We start from the raw sequence: 15,665 nt of genomic DNA on the forward strand, positions 1-15,665 counted from the left end.
CATGACACGATGAGGCTATAGTGCGATTCTGTAAAGCTTTGTGTACATACACGATACTTGCAATCAACTTGCTACTCTTATGCTGGGTCTACAATGCAAGTCGTAAAGTCGTGAGTCGCAAGAATTGACCAATCACAGTCGATTATTCTCCTCAAATTCGACTGTGATTAGTCAATTCTTGCGACTCACGACTTTGCGACTCGCATTGTAGACCCAGCATTACAGAAAAGCAGCAGTTTCCGTGGCTTAAACCGAAACTCGGACCGATTTCTAGTATCGTATACACAAGGCTTCGAGGGTCGATTATTGGCCGCGTTCAGCAGACCCAACTGTTGAGCTCGTCTTATCAACGCTCTGCGTTGATTGGTTGGTTCTAAAAGTAAAAGCCAATCACGTTTGACTGGTACTCAACGGCTTGGTCTGCTGAACGCGCCCATTCTCCCTTCAAATTCGATTGTGGTCACGTCTTACGACTCACGACTTTACGACTCGCCGTGTAGACCTCTAGCATAAAGTGCTCTTCACACTACGTATCGCGGACGCGGATCGGATTGAGATTGCGGATCGCGGATCGTAATCTAGCCAATCATGGACGAGCAGCTCATCTGTGATTAGCTGATATCCGATCCGCAATCCGTAATCCCAATCCAATCCGCGTCCGCGATACGTAGTGTGACACGGGCATAAAGGGCCGTGATCAGGCTGCGGATTGGGATTGAGATATATTGGATTAAAATTTGACCACGTAGAGCAAAGTTCACTAAACTTGAGTTAGTTTTCTTTATTCTGATTGATTAAATTTCAATCCAATCTCAATCCCAATCCGTAGTCTGATCACGGCTTTATGGCTTTTGTCCACTTCTGTCCACACAGGACGCGCGGAAACGCTTGCCGCGCGCGCGGCAAGAAGCGACGCGGTAGCCAATAAACTTTTGATTCTTACGGAAAAGCGACACGTTGCGTGGCTACCGTGTCGCTTCTTGCTGCTGCGCGCGCGGCAAGCGTTTCCGCGCGTCCTGTGGGCAGAAGCCATTATGTCCGGTCTACAATGGATGTCGGAAGTCGGAGTCGTAAGAAATTGACCAATCACAGTTCATTATTCTTCGACCGCAAGGAGAATAATAGATTGTGATGGAGGATTCACATTGCGTCCGATCACGTCCGATGTTCGACGTACGACGATCCGACATCCAATAACAAAATTTATTATTAGAGACAAAAATTTCCTATTGGATGTCGGATCGTCGTACGTCGAACATCGGACGCAGTGTGAATCCTCCATGATTGGTCAATTTCTTACGACTCCGACTTCCGACATCCATTGTAGACCGGGCCTTAGTGTTTGTTTGTGACGTCACACCGACTATGCACCACCACACACACATATGTACAAAAATCTTCTAATTGATTCCACCCAAAATAATGACGATGCGCAGTACAAAATCGGCGCGAACTACAAAAAAGGATTGAGTGAACATACTAGAGTCCCTGTATAAAAGTAGTCGCATTCTAATTGGTTTCGCCATTTTGTTACAATGATTGATTGAACCAATACGCGTGAGTCCGCTCAATGGCCAGACTCTCACGAGAGACTCTACTTAGGCTGCGTTCCGATATTCACTGCAAGTACTGTAAGCATCGCTCTATCTTGGTTTGATATACGATGTGCAACGAAGACCAGAATGATGCTTATAGTACTTGCAGTGAATATCGGAACGCAGCCTTATATAAGGACTCTACCCTACCCCAACGCCAACTGAGAAAACGGATGTAAATGCAAACTACGTAGCCACTCTTGAATCCACTCTTTTCCGCCGGCCCGGCCGCCCTGGGCGCCCTGCTGCTGCTGGTCTTGTGATTTGTGATTATGATTGTGTAGGAGATGTAGGCAAGGCAGCTGGCAGTGGCAGCTGGCAGCGTTGTGGTCGTCAACGTCGACCAGTCGACGTCGTGGTTGACGAATAAATCGCGTTTAACCGTGACGCGAGTTCCAAGTTCCAAGTTCGAAGTAGCAAGGTGGATTTATGCAATCACAAGTTGTGATCCTGCTAACATGTAGTCCCTTCGCAAGCGGTGGTTAAATTAGGTTAAGATCGCAAGAGATTTACTTCTTTTCTGTGACTTGTGACTTCTGTCACGGTATTTAGCTACCAGCCGAAATTGACGAAATTGACGTTAGCTCTGCTGGATTTAGTCTCGAGCAGTCTCGAGATTTAGTTACGACTGCTGTGAAATTTCAGCAGTTAAATTCAATGCAAACTAAGACCGGGAAACAATGAGAACTAGAAGGACTATGGCCATTCTCGGAGTGGGTTTGATCCTTGCCTGCTGCGTCATGATCTATCTGATGATGGATCTGATCCTTCTCCCACCTGGACAGGGTCCTAAGCTTTCCATGAGCAATGTGAGTTTTGATAACCATTTCAAGTTAAGTGAGAAGAATCATTCTTCTTTTCTCATTCTCCTTTTCTCATTCTCCTTTTCTCTTATTGACTACACTCGGGTCGCAACGCTACGATGCTTTTTTAAGTAATCTCTCTGGATTTTAATGGCTCGTAGAAAAATTCCTGTTTTTGACACGTCATTTTTTCTTTTTTTCTTTTTGTCTATTTCGAGTCGAGGTCACACAGATAGGAGAATGCTCTGCTAGGTAACGAATCAAGTTAATCAAAGATTTAAAACATTTCTTAATTCCATCGTCTCATCCGTATATCTAACCATTCAAATCGCCAGAGGATTATATCTTTATCCAATTTCTTCCTTTCTTCTTTTCTTTCTTTCAGACTTTTAAATATATTGAAAAATTATTTTACATGGCACGATATATATGTATATGCATACGGCAAACAATCCACTTCTTTTTGATATTGATGAAAAATTGATATTTTGATTTGCTTTCAAGTGCACACCTTCTCCCATGAGCCAGATTTGCCGCAATTTACAAAAATTACTTGTTCTTTCTCCAGAATCAGTGGCTCCATTTTGAGAACAGACTGGCAAAATTGGAAAAGGATTTTGACAAACACCACAAAGTTATGAGCGTTCTGCAGGAGCAAGCGGCAAAAATCAAAGATAATTTTGTACCTGTTGCGCAACCGGTCAATCGTCATTTTAATCGTTCCGACGCTACGACGGTATCACGTGCGGGAAAAGGTCTCGCGTGTAATTTTTATGCTGAAAAAGTCCCCGAGGTCGACATACAAATGTTAGAGTTGTACAAGCAATTGGAGTTTGATAATCCAGACGGCGGAGTTTGGAAGCAAGGCTGGAACATTGTGTACGACGAAAAGCAATGGCATCCTAACAGAAAACTAAAAGTTTTCGTCGTGCCTCATTCGCACAACGATCCTGGATGGTTAAATACTTTTGAGAAATACTACATGTTCCAAACGAGGAGCATATTGAACAATATGGTGACTAAATTGAGCGAGGACAGAAGGCGCAAGTTCATCTGGGCGGAAATATCGTTCTTCAAACTTTGGTGGGACGATCAATCCAAAGAGATTAAGGACGAGGTGCGTCGTCTGATACACGATGGACAATTGGAGATTGTGTCGGGAGGATGGGTGATGCCGGATGAATCTGTATCTCACTGGATCGCTCAACTCACGCAATTGACCGAGGGTCATCAGTGGCTAAAATACAATCTGGATTACACGCCAACGTCAGGATGGGCCATCGATCCCTTTGGTCTTTCTCCCACTATGCCGTATCTCTTGAAGACGTCGGGCCTGGAGAACCTCTTGATACAGCGGGTTCATTATTCGGTGAAGAAGAAACTGGCCAAGGAGAAAAATCTCGAATTCCGTTGGAGGCAATTGTGGGACACGGACGGCTCGACGGAGTTCTTCACTCACGTCATGCCGTTTTACAGTTACGACGTTCCTCATACGTGCGGACCGGATCCGAAAGTGTGCTGCCAATTTGATTTTTACAGAATACAGAACTTCGGTCTCAGTTGCCCGTGGAAGATCCCGCCGAAAATCATAACTAGGGCGAATGTAGCGGAAAGAGCGTTGCTCCTGCTGGATCAGTATCGTAAGAAAGCGCAACTTTTCAAAACCGACGTGGTACTCGCGCCTTTAGGCGACGACTTCAGGTATACGCACCTCACCGAGTGGGAAGCTCAGTATGACAATTATCAAAAACTGTTCAACTACATGAACGAGAATCGGCATTTGAACGTTCAAATACAATTTGGAACGTTGAGCGATTACTTTGAGGCGGTCAGAGAGAAGCGCAATTTAAATGAATTTCCCACTTTGTCCGGCGATTTCCTTACGTATTCCGATAGAGATGATCATTATTGGAGCGGCTACTATACCTCTAGGTACAAAAGTTTCCCGTAGAAAAGGATCGCTTTCGCGACGGCTGCACTTGAATAAATCTCGTCTAATATAACTTGTATAATTAAATCTGCATAGGCCTTTTCACAAAAGATTGGATCGTGTATTGTTGGGTACTTTGAGAGGGTCGGAAGCATTAGCCGCTATAGCTTGGGCCAGAGGCAACGATCAATTGGTAGAAGGTAGCCTCGCGTCCCGTTTAAGCAAAGCCAGAATGTGGCACTCGCTGTTTCAACATCACGATGGAGTTACTGGAACCGCCAGGGACAACGTTGTGATAGATTACGCCCAGAAGATGATAATGGCGTTGAATAACTCGGCTCATGTACTTCAACAATCTATAGCGCATTTATTAAGAACTCCTCAAGTATCGTCTATGGATGTGGAAGCTGTGTATTTTTCGTTGGATGAAACCAGGTTAGAAATAAAACCAGAACAATTCGCGAGTAATAATCAATAAGTTTGTCAATCGCACACGTGCATTTATGTATATAAACGTTTAATGTTATGTATATTGATAATGTTATGGAAAATGTATATAATCACACAGGTCTCATCACACGAGTGTGGGCGAGAAGCACGTTCTTAACCTTGGAGACGACAAACCGTCGAGGAAGATTATCCTTTACAATCCCCTCCCAAGACAGAGAACAAAAGTGCAAACTTTGATTGTCTCGACGCCATTCGTCAGAGTTACAGATCGACGAGGACGGTCCGTCAAGTGTCAAGTGTCTCCCGTTTGGATTGGTCCAGCCGCATTGTCCGCGGCTAGATACGAACTATCATTTTTAGCAACTGTACCAGGATTTGGTATTACTACGTACATAGTTCACGCGCTGCACAAAGCATCGTATACAAAGTAAGTGTGCGACAATGATTATGTACTTAAAGAGAATTATTGATCTCCCGAAAAACTTGCCATATACCACACGGTAGCATAAAGCTTTTTCCAAACTGGCTTATGGTTAAATGTATCTATCCGTTTGGGTCATCTCAGCAAAAAATATTTCATATGTATAAAACTGAACACACGCTAAAGAATAAAAGAGAGATTGTACGCACATATTTTTTTCTTTTTCCAACAGGGAAGTGCATCTAGCTAATGTCACAATTTTCAACACTGACATAAGCATTCCGTCGATACCTGGTTTCAGTCACCTGACAATCTTGTCGCATACCCAGGAATTTTCAATTTCTCAACGGCCGGAATTGTCCGCCTCTTTCGGGAAATCTGGCTTGTTGAAAGCTTTGCGAGTAGGCAATTCCATGTTTCCAGTACATCTGGACTTTGTGAAATATGGCACTAGAGGTTCCGGGAAAGATAAAAGTGGTGCCTATTTGTTCCTGCCTGACAAGCCGGAACCAGACGTGGTGTTTATGGATGGCAGGGCGATCATTCATTTAGTAACCGGACCAATTTTATCGAGAGTATTCCTAGAATTGCCGCACGTGCGGCATACTTGTACGCTGTTCAATTCGCCTGGCAGCGATGGACTCGGATTGCACATATTCAACGAGGTTGACATAACAGAAACGCAAAACTACGAGCTTGCGATGCGTTTCAATACAGACATTGCGTCCAGCGACCAATTCTTTACAGATTTAAACGGGCTCAATGTAAGCACATTACGAATATAGCTAATTAAAAGTTATGTTTTGGAGTTTTACTTCTTGACAAGATTTGCCACTTTTTTCCTTGAGATATATAATTGTGATATATATGTATATATATTTTTTTTTATCTGATTAATTTTAGATAATCCGACGGCAAAGATTTCCCAAGCTTCCTACACAAGGGAATTATTATCCAATGGCAGCAAGTGCATATATAGAAGATAAAAGAGTTAGATTAACGATCGCTACGGCACAGCCATTGGGAGTAGCTTCTATGGCATCCGGTCAACTTGAGGTAAGTTGGTCGATTCTGTCTTGTCAGAGAATTGTATGTATCTTAACATAAACGTGTAAAATGAAAAGGTAAGCTGTAACACGACGCGCGCGCGCACACACACAAACACACACACACACACACACACACACAGAGAGAGAGAGAGAGAGAAATTAACAGCAATTTCTGTCGAATGAACAAGTGCATTAAAAATTTATTAAAATTTTATTTGCAATACCTAATTTATCTCATTTCGTTATAAATAGATCATGCAAGATAGAAGATTACTTCAGGATGACAATCGAGGATTAGGGCAAGGCGTAATGGACAATCTGTTGACAAATCATATGTTTACGCTAATTCTGGAGAAGAAGGAAACAAATTGCCCCTTTGCAGTACCAACGAATCATCCGGCGGGGTTATTATCTTTAAGTGGTCATTTGGCTTCGGAGGAGTTACTGCATCCAATCGTGACGTTGCATCCTCATAATTCTCTGCCATTCAATCTACACGCCCACTTCTCGCCGCTTCGATACGATCTTCCAGTAGACTTAAGCATCGTCAGTCTCCGAGTGTTTCCCATTCCTGAGGGCGCCGGCAAAGGTGTCGGTATGGTATTACACCAATCAGCTTTGGATACTTGCTTCAACAATTCTCTCCTACGACACTTGAACGTTTCGGACGCGGGAGAGGTAGACTTGACGAAGCTCCTGAACGATATGGAGGATTGGACTATTAGTAAAGCGCCCCTTACGTTCCACAACGTCGGGCCGTCTCTAAAATCGCCCGTTGTAAACTTGTGCCCGCATCAAATACTGCCGATATTATTTCACAAGACGCAGTCCTAATCAGGAAGAGAAGAGACGTGTAATGTAGCTTGCGTTGCTTTGCATTTATCCATATAAATTTTGTTTACTCAAAATTATATAGTCCAAGTGCGCCGAGGCCGGTGGACTTGAATTGTCTAATTTATATCTGGAACAGTATTAAGCGTACAAAATTACTACCATTTTGAGTGTGAAGATTTTACTTGATTATACTGCAATATGCACAGTCCGCATATTACAGTAAGTTACACGATTCAAATCGAACTATAATAACAAGAACTCTGACGTGTATTTAAGATATAAAGATATGCATAAATAGTTCCAGTTTACCTCGGGCACACGCATATGGGTCAACAGTCAACAATCTGTCATGTATTAATGGAAAATTAAAAAAAAAAAAAAAGAAACAAAAATAATACACGATGCTTTCGTGATTACTTTCGACATCGATTTATCAATGGAATTAATTTTTAGTATCATTCAAAAAAGTGATCTTTTTCGTGTATATTGTTTATTTTACAGTTAGACCGTACGACATTAAACTCTTGATAGTAAGTTTTGTGATTTAGCATTTCCAATTGAAGCTGTATCTAGGTCTAAGACGTATAAGACTCGAAGTAACATGGATAATGTTTGAGAACGGATAGAGACGGATCAAGTATTTTTAAGAATACATAAGAATTCGTATTGTGTAACAGCACATAGCTCATTTACAGCCCTCGGCTGATACAGCCACAACTGTTTAGTTTGTCATCTATTTGTTAAAGATATTTCTATATTTTCCTATATTATGCATGTGCAGAGAACACTTGGTGATTTATGACCGAATGTTGTGAACGTAACGTACATTTAGCTCGCTAAATGCGACTTGAGCTGTCTGCCAAGCGGAATCCGGAATCATATTAAACACAAAGTATAGATTTGAACGGTTGCATTTAGCGTTAACGAATGGAGTGGGGATACGAAGTAAGCAGTAGTGAACTACTTAATCATAATCGAATACGTTGATACTAGTCAATTACAGACTGTGTAAAATAGATTTGGGTTTACACAGCCATTTTATATACATACCCTTGTACTATATTATGCTTGTACTACACACCATTGTACATACACACTATAAAAATACATGAAACAATTATAGGATGTACGTTTGTATGTAAATGGCTTTAAGAAACTCGCTTTATGGATAATGTAGTAGAGAGGACTTTGGTAATAATTAATACTGAAATATAGATATTAAGAATGCTAGAGGGTGTTGATCTCTATTTATAATAGCGTTAGTAAATATTCCTTACCCGAGAGCGTAGAAAAATTGTATTGCCGATGGGTTGTGCTTGAAAACGGTCAAGACGACTTTCAGCATCTGGCTCTGATACGCCATGGATTCCAGAGCTGACATCATAAAGCGACCAAGCCCTTTGCGCCTGACCGACGGTTCCAATTGTAATTCGTAGCTGTAGAACGGACAGATAGACACACACACACACACAAGTACTTGATCGTTTCCACGTTACCAAGTGCTATTTTTGGCGCATACACGCGTAATTTTACGTAAAATATATACATACCAGTATAATACTACGTCGCCGTTATCAGTGTCGAATCGAAAGTGCGAGAAACCGAGAAATTTGTCATTGCACGACGCTATTAGGTACCATGCTGTTTCTTCCGTCAATTCCGCCCGTTTCTCAGCTGCGTTCCAGCTCCAACTGGATCGCTCGTACATATCCTTCATGTTTCTCTCCATAATATCCATGATCCAAGAGAGACACTCCGATCGTGCGTCTCTCGCTTTAACGCAAACGAGCTCGATTGTGTCATTATCCCTCGTCGCGTAATCGTGGAACTTTTGCAGAGTCTCCAAAGGATTTGTCAGGGCATTTGCCTTATTTATCAGCTGTTGCTGCGTCGCTGCTTTCTCCGCTAAAAGCTGACGCCTTGTTTTTCTAGCCTTTTTCTGTAAAAAAGGGACCAAAGAATCAAAGAATTTAAAAGCCTGCACGTGTAAGAAATTGCCTGGCTCTGATGGCACGTGCGCGAGCACTTTAAACGCCGCTCATTGCTCGGGACAACTGACCTGCATGATTAACGTTCAAATTCCAGAAATCCAGACGTTTCGTCTTTTTCTTTTCTTATTTACCTACTACAATTAGTATACCTCGGGTGAAAAGGGCGGCCGGCTTATACGTCTTCAATTTTCCTTAGGCATAGTCCTCGGTTGTAAGGCATCAGACCTGTTAACTTTTCTCGCCGAGCTCGCACACCCTTTGTTACATAGTTTCCTTTATCTTGTTAATAAAATTATAATTTACATTACTTTCAATTTAAATCAGTCTCTTTTCTTTATAAGCTTCCCGCCTTTTTCGTTGAAGCGTATAGGTTACGTTGTCATTCGACTCCGACGGTATTTTATTGTTGTATGTATGTACAATGCAACTGAATGATTTCAAAGTCGAATAAGATACTTAATCAATTAAAAATACTCTAAACAAATATTTTCATTCGTCGACAAAGAACATCTAACTGTTAGCTGTTTTATTGTCGATCTAGTATGTACCCTATAGTCTATACTCGAACGCCACTACTTCAGACACTGACTCCAGCGGCTCCAGCCAGAGTAGCCAGAGACAGGTGTGCGCCTGTGCGCGCGCGCGCGCGCACGTGTGTATTGTTTACTCAACCAGAGAGAAACCTGAGAGAGGCCATCCCGGCATTTTTCGTCAATTTTTCTGTGTCGCATTTTCCGACGCGCCGCCTGAGAAAGTGCAACTCAACTACGTCGTTTCGCTCGGTAACCGCACATGGTTTGCGTCCGTGCTAATGGTTCGTGTCCGAACTAGCCAGTTAAGAGGGGATATGCTGCGGCCGCGGCGCACAGTGGAGCCGTTTGCGCGAATCGCGGAAAAAATTATGTTACTTGTGAAATATGCAATGAATGATCATAGAACCTTTCAATGTTGACTTATAAAAATTGCAAAAGTGTATATTTATTAAAAATTAATGATAGGAACAAGTATTGATTGAAATTAAATAAAAATTCAATTTACATTTAATTTACGTATAAGAGCAAAGTAATTCTTGCGTCTCATCGCTTAAGTCTAAATTTTTTTTATGTGGTTTACTTCTTAAACTAGTTATTAACGGATCGGATGACACGAGCATCATATGCATAACATCTTCATTTGTAAACAGACGGCTACATTTTCTACTATGATTAAGTCGATATATCGTTTATAGTCTTTATTTCTTGCCTCTTGAGCTTCTTCCGATAATGTCCCAACAGGTAACGCTGCATTTTCCGAGGCATTTTCTATAATTTCCTTACCGTGAAGAAGAATTTTATGAACGGTAATTGGCATAAAGTACCAAGAATATTTTTCAATAAATATATATTTCCGCTGCCTTGTACGCATAAGAACCGAATTTTTCTGAATTTATTTCTTCACCACAATTAATCGTTTGTAATATTGTGGAAAATCTTCTGATCAATTCCTCGTCAACTCCAGTTATTTCTGCTGTGATTTTTGGATCAGCAAAAAATCGTCGAGAAGTATTTCCGTCATTAGATGATCCGGAACCTTGTTTAACGATGTCTACCCTCAGTCCAAGTTTATTATAAAAAGCGTTTTGTATTCTTTTTTTTTTTTGTTTCTTCTTTTTGAACGCGTGTTTCTGGCGTTGTTGACCACTTATTCTTGAAAGACAAATTGTAGGCAATATGTAATATACATTCCATGAATTTGATTCGTGCGTGCAAGGGTGACATTCCTAATTTGAGTGCTTCTTTTCTTTGTTAGACCTTTTATTAATTTCTGTTAAGTTGTTCATTTGAGATGGTTTGGAACCGCAAATGAAGCACGAAGATGATGAAGGCGTATGGGTTATGAAGACGTAAGGGCATCATCTGTGACTAATTCTTGATAGGAGATGGAAAAGCTTTTCATGTCTTGAAAGGAGAAAGGAACGCAACGGATAATCGTTGTTTCGAGTGCATTGTTGCTGCAAAAGTCTTTTATAACAATTGGCACTAACTAGTCACAGATGGTGCCCTTACGTCTTACTTCATTTTACGATTAAAAATATTATTATTTGGTATAATGATCGACCTTCTTCAACGAGATATTGCAGAGCAATACAATTTGAATACACAAAAGAAACTGCTGAAAAAATAAAAAGTGAAAAGCAACGTATGGATGACGAAATTGCTCAATTACGAGAAACAGAAATAGAAAAGTTTGGACCACATTCAAAATAAATCATCAAATGATATTTACGATGATAGACGGTAAGGTAGCTCAAGCTGTAACCCACACGCCTTCATCATCTTCGTGCTTCATTTGCGGTTCCAAACCATCTCAAATGAACAACTTAACAGAAATTAATAAAAGGTCTAACAAAGAAAAGAAGCACTCAAATTAGGAATGTCACCCTTGCACGCACGAATCAAATTCATGGAATGTATATTACATATTGCCTACAATTTGTCTTTCAAGAATAAGTGGTCAACAACGCCAGAAACACGCGTTCAAAAAGAAGAAACAAAAAAAAAAGAATACAAAACGCTTTTTATAATAAACTTGGACTGAGGGTAGACATCGTTAAACAAGGTTCCGGATCATCTAATGACGGAAATACTTCTCGACGATTTTTTGCTGATCCAAAAATCACAGCAGAAATAACTGGAGTTGACGAGGAATTGATCAGAAGATTTTCCACAATATTACAAACGATTAATTGTGGTGAAGAAATAAATTCAGAAAAATTCGGTTCTTATGCGTACAAGGCAGCGGAAATATATATTTATTGAAAAATATTCTTGGTACTTTATGCCAATTACCGTTCATAAAATTCTTCTTCACGGTAAGGAAATTATAGAAAATGCCTCGGAAAATGCAGCGTTACCTGTTGGGACATTATCGGAAGAAGCTCAAGAGGCAAGAAATAAAGACTATAAACGATATATCGACTTAATCATAGTAGAAAATGTAGCCGTCTGTTTACAAATGAAAGATGTTATGCATATGATGCTCGTGTCATCCGATCCGTTAATAACTAGTTTAAGAAGTAAACCACATAAAAAAAATTTAGACTTAAGCGATGAGACGCAAGAATTACTTTGCTCTTATACGTAAATTAAATGTAAATTGAATTTTTATTTAATTTCAATCAAATACTTGTTCCTATCATTAATTTTTAATAAATATACACTTTTGCAATTTTTATAAGTCAACATTGAAAGGTTCTATGATCATTCATTGCATATTTCACAAGTAACATAATTTTTTCCGCGATTCGCGCAAACGGCTCCACTGTGCGCCGCGGCCGCAGCATATCCCCTCTTAACTGGCTAGTTCGGACACGAACCATTAGCACGGACGCAAACCATGTGCGGTTACCGAGCGAAACGACGTAGTTGAGTTGCACTTTCTCAGGCGGCGCGTCGGAAAATGCGACACAGAAAAATTGACGAAAAATGCCGGGATGGCCTCTCTCAGGTTTCTCTCTGACTCAACATAAAAATCGCGGATGTGCGGCGCAGGCACTGCAGGCTGCAGGCTGGGAAAAGGAAAAGCAGGAAAAGCGAACCGCACTTCGCAACGATCGAGAACGAGAAACAAATAATTATCGTGTTTTTTTTTCCTTCTGTATAATGCGTTCGATCGGTCCACGCTCACCACGCTGCGCTGTTAGGATTGAGGCAAGATCGGCCGGCAAGAAGATATATATATGTCGGTCGGGTCGGGGGGTCAGGGGTCGTCCAAGATCGTCTACCAATCATGACCGAACGCATGAATGGCATGGCTCGTCGCAGGGGTCGCAGGTCGCTAGACTCTAGAGATCGGTGCGTGCGAGCGTGTTCCAACTTCCAACGTTCCAACCGCGCGATCTGGCGCGCGCGAGACGCGATCATCCTCCACTGCCTCCACTCTTCGCCGACAGCTGACAGGCTGACTCCGCTTCGTGGCTCCGAGAGTTCCGAGCAGTCCGAGGTCCGACCCCGAGTCGCCCGAGGCCCGAGACAGTCCGAGAGTCGAGAGCGAGACTTCGAGGTCTCCGGTCTCACCTCCGAACTCTGAATACCGACTATACCGAGCATACCGAGTACGCGACAATGTTGATACGAGCAGCGTGCGCGACGACTCTGCCCTGACGAAAACAACAAGCGGTGACGGGAACTGGAGGCTCGAGGCTGGAGGATCGAAAAGAAAAAACAGAAGAAGATAAAATTATATCATCTCGTTCAGAGTTCCAGAGTCCAGATCGCGTCAGCGTCCACGCCACCCAGCGAGTGTTTTTGCTCCCTAAGCTGTCGCCTGTCACGTTGCGTATGTAGGTATAGGTTAAGTGGGGAGGTGTGTGTTGGTTCGTGAACATATATATTGCAGTTGTTTTTTTTTTTAACTTTTTTTTAAATTTCCAAACGTGCGCGTTTCTTTAGTTAAAAGTACGCGAAATGTTAACAAAGGCGCCGCGGATTCGCGAAATTTACACGTACACGTAGCTCATATCACATATTTGTGGAAACATACATATTCAATTTCTCAAGAGCATTTAGAGCTATATAGAGCACGCGGGCGTTCTCTAAAAATAGTCTCGTCTCGCGCCCCCTCTCCCCTCATTACCCGTCCTGACACTCTGACGCCCTGACGCTGGCCGCGTTCTTATTTTGTAATAAAACGATGACACATTAGACACATACGTGATATACGTCTATCGTCTCGCGCGAAGCGCGACGTTGATGAAAATGAGAGATAGCCAGATAGCTACATCAAGTCCCTGTGTGTGTGCGCCCGCTTGTGTGTTTAACTCTCGTTATTATCTATCTGCTTCAGGCTTCAGCATCATTGTTCCAAGCAAGAGCCTAAAAGAGCCTAAAAGAGATGGAGAGGACCGAGGATGAGGATGAGAAAGCTGTTCCCTCATCTATGACTCAGTGCTACGAAAATTACATTATAGTCGACGTGGGTGCCAATCTAACGAATAAAAAGTATAGTCGGGACTTGGATAGCGTGATACAGAGGGCAAAGGACGCTGGGGTGCAGAAGATCATGGTGACCGGCGCCAGCATTCGTTCGAGCAAAGAGGCGCTGAGGCTAACCAGAATATATCCCGGGACGCTTTATTCGACCGCCGGCGTGCACCCGCACGACGCCAAGTCCTGGGAGGAACCAAACACCCTGCGCGAGTTGGAAAGCATAGCCAGTAATCCGGAATGCGTCGCGATCGGTGAATGTGGCTTGGACTACAGCCGCGACTTCTCAGCCCCGGAGGCGCAACGCGCTGTATTTCACAAGCAGATAGAATTAGCCTGTACGTTAACGAAGCCGTTGGTGATACATGAAAGAGGCGCGCAGAAAGACGTGCTGGAGGTTCTCGAACAGTACAAGAACCGTCTGCCGCCCGTTTTGATTCACTCCTTCATCGGCAGCGCGGAAGAGGCGCGGATCTACTTGGATCGAGGCTTTTATCTAGGTATTACCGGCTATCTGTGCAAGGATAAATCCGACAGCGGAGTGAGACAGTTGCTGGAGGGAGGCCAAGCGCCGTTAGATAAGATCCTAGTGGAGACCGATGCGCCATTTATGTATCCAAATACCAGGGCCAGCAAATTGCCGGTGCACGTCAAGGATGCTCTAACCGAACGGTCTATGACATTTCTCCAGCGTTACTGCACCTTTCAACGTAACGAGCCATGTGCCTTGCCAGCGATCGTGGAAATGGTAGCGGCCTTTATGCGAACCACGCCAGAACAAGTCGCCCTGACTACTGCTTTTAACGCTCTAAAATTATTCGGTTTGAATCAATGATAATAATATATTTCGATAGCAGACATGTGCATAAGATGGGTGCTAATAGGTGCTATTGCTATGTGGCACGTGAATTAGATTTTTAAATAATATCCATAGAGCTTCATCTGGAGCCATTACGTACTCGTATTTACAAACTTTACACGTGTTTCTTTCTTTCCTTCTTTCCTTCTTTTTTCAATAAACCAAACGATAGTTTCTACATGCGTAATATTTTATGTTGGAGAAATTGATTTTATAATCGACTGCTTGTAGGCTGTTGAAATTGATGAGAATTTGTTGCACGAGTTCGTAGTAAGGACTGAACGAATGTGTGTGCAGATATTTGTATCCCTACGCATACCTGTATAAACACACACACACACACACGTGTGGATGTGCAAAATATCTTTATCATATTAAAGTTTCTTTAATTTTTTATATAAAATGCTGCATCATTTGTTCAAACATACAAACAATGTTCTCTATTTTGACATTTTCTTTCAGTTTCTAATGACGTACAATAATACGTATACAGAATGAAACTGCGTTGTGCTGTTTTCGCTCGCTTTCTCATTTTAATATATATATGTATATCATTTAATCTCATGGTAAAGTGTAAACTTTACCCCGATAGAGATACAAATCTGCAGAAGGAAGAAAAATGTGGTCAACACATGCTGCGTGCGCGCTCACACACGGATAGATGGAGATCAAACTCAGTATTATACATTCAATTGTTAATATATTATAAATATTTTTATATGAATAAATTGTTTTGTAGATGGATTATTTGTGTGTCAAATACACATTT

General features: G+C 41.9%; 3 protein-coding genes across 7 annotated transcripts; 2 read left to right on the top strand and 1 right to left on the bottom strand.

The window, feature by feature from the left end:
• The first annotated feature begins 1,751 nt into the window (after positions 1 to 1,751).
• Alpha-man-iia (alpha-mannosidase 2) lies at positions 1,752 to 7,477 on the top strand. The gene is made up of 7 exons (XM_071794434.1): positions 1,752 to 2,404; positions 2,967 to 4,330; positions 4,425 to 4,763; positions 4,897 to 5,205; positions 5,432 to 5,963; positions 6,103 to 6,255; positions 6,501 to 7,477. The coding sequence occupies exons 1-7, from the start codon at positions 2,276 to 2,278 to the stop codon at positions 7,080 to 7,082; spliced, it is 3,408 nt and encodes a 1,135-aa protein (XP_071650535.1). The 5' UTR covers positions 1,752 to 2,275; the 3' UTR covers positions 7,083 to 7,477.
• On the bottom strand, positions 6,441 to 10,065 carry Naa40 (N-alpha-acetyltransferase 40). Of its 4 annotated transcripts, none has more exons than XM_071794443.1 (5): positions 9,142 to 10,065; positions 8,633 to 9,021; positions 8,360 to 8,518; positions 8,133 to 8,286; positions 6,441 to 7,209 (listed from the first exon to the last, which is right to left on the bottom strand). In XM_071794443.1, exons 1-4 carry the CDS (start codon positions 9,145 to 9,147, stop codon positions 8,145 to 8,147), a joined length of 696 nt encoding a protein of 231 aa, XP_071650544.1. In that variant the 5' UTR covers positions 9,148 to 10,065; the 3' UTR covers positions 6,441 to 7,209; positions 8,133 to 8,144. The 4 variants fall into 4 exon arrangements, with proteins under 4 accessions (XP_071650544.1, XP_071650546.1, XP_071650545.1 ...); XM_071794445.1 differs by having other exon boundaries at positions 8,133 to 8,178; positions 9,142 to 10,061; XM_071794444.1 differs by lacking the exon at positions 8,133 to 8,286 and having other exon boundaries at positions 9,142 to 10,056.
• Positions 10,066 to 12,537: 2,472 nt separating this feature from the next.
• Positions 12,538 to 15,643, top strand: LOC139822591 (3'-5' ssDNA/RNA exonuclease TatD). 2 transcript variants are annotated; one of them, XM_071794440.1, is made up of 2 exons: positions 12,538 to 13,390; positions 13,898 to 15,643. In XM_071794440.1, the coding sequence occupies exon 2, from the start codon at positions 13,946 to 13,948 to the stop codon at positions 14,870 to 14,872; it is 927 nt and encodes a 308-aa protein (XP_071650541.1). In that variant the 5' UTR covers positions 12,538 to 13,390; positions 13,898 to 13,945; the 3' UTR covers positions 14,873 to 15,643. The 2 variants fall into 2 exon arrangements, with proteins under 2 accessions (XP_071650541.1, XP_071650540.1); XM_071794439.1 differs by having other exon boundaries at positions 12,540 to 13,394.
• The last annotated feature ends 22 nt before the right edge of the window (positions 15,644 to 15,665 follow it).

The sequence above is a fragment of the Temnothorax longispinosus genome, chromosome 11 (assembly GCF_030848805.1).
Source record: "Temnothorax longispinosus isolate EJ_2023e chromosome 11, Tlon_JGU_v1, whole genome shotgun sequence".
Taxonomy (NCBI): domain Eukaryota; kingdom Metazoa; phylum Arthropoda; class Insecta; order Hymenoptera; family Formicidae; genus Temnothorax; species Temnothorax longispinosus.

Bases quoted from the DNA above. Each gene is read 5' to 3' on its own strand.
- Alpha-man-iia (XM_071794434.1), top strand. From the start codon at position 2,276: ATGAGAACTAGAAGGACTATGGCCATTCTCGGAGTGGGTTTGATCCTT. The intron at 5,206-5,431 runs GTAAGTGTGCGA...TTTTTCCAACAG, and splicing joins CACAAAGCATCGTATACAAA to GGAAGTGCATCTAGCTAATG. The intron at 6,256-6,500 runs GTAAGTTGGTCG...CGTTATAAATAG, and splicing joins TGGCATCCGGTCAACTTGAG to ATCATGCAAGATAGAAGATT.
- Naa40 (XM_071794443.1), bottom strand. The intron at 8,519-8,632 runs GTATGTATATAT...TCCGTTCTACAG, and splicing joins GGCGACGTAGTATTATACTG to CTACGAATTACAATTGGAAC. The intron at 8,287-8,359 runs GTAAGGAATATT...TCTATATTTCAG, and splicing joins CAATTTTTCTACGCTCTCGG to TATTAATTATTACCAAAGTC.
- LOC139822591 (XM_071794440.1), top strand. From the start codon at position 13,946: ATGGAGAGGACCGAGGATGAGGATGAGAAAGCTGTTCCCTCATCTATG.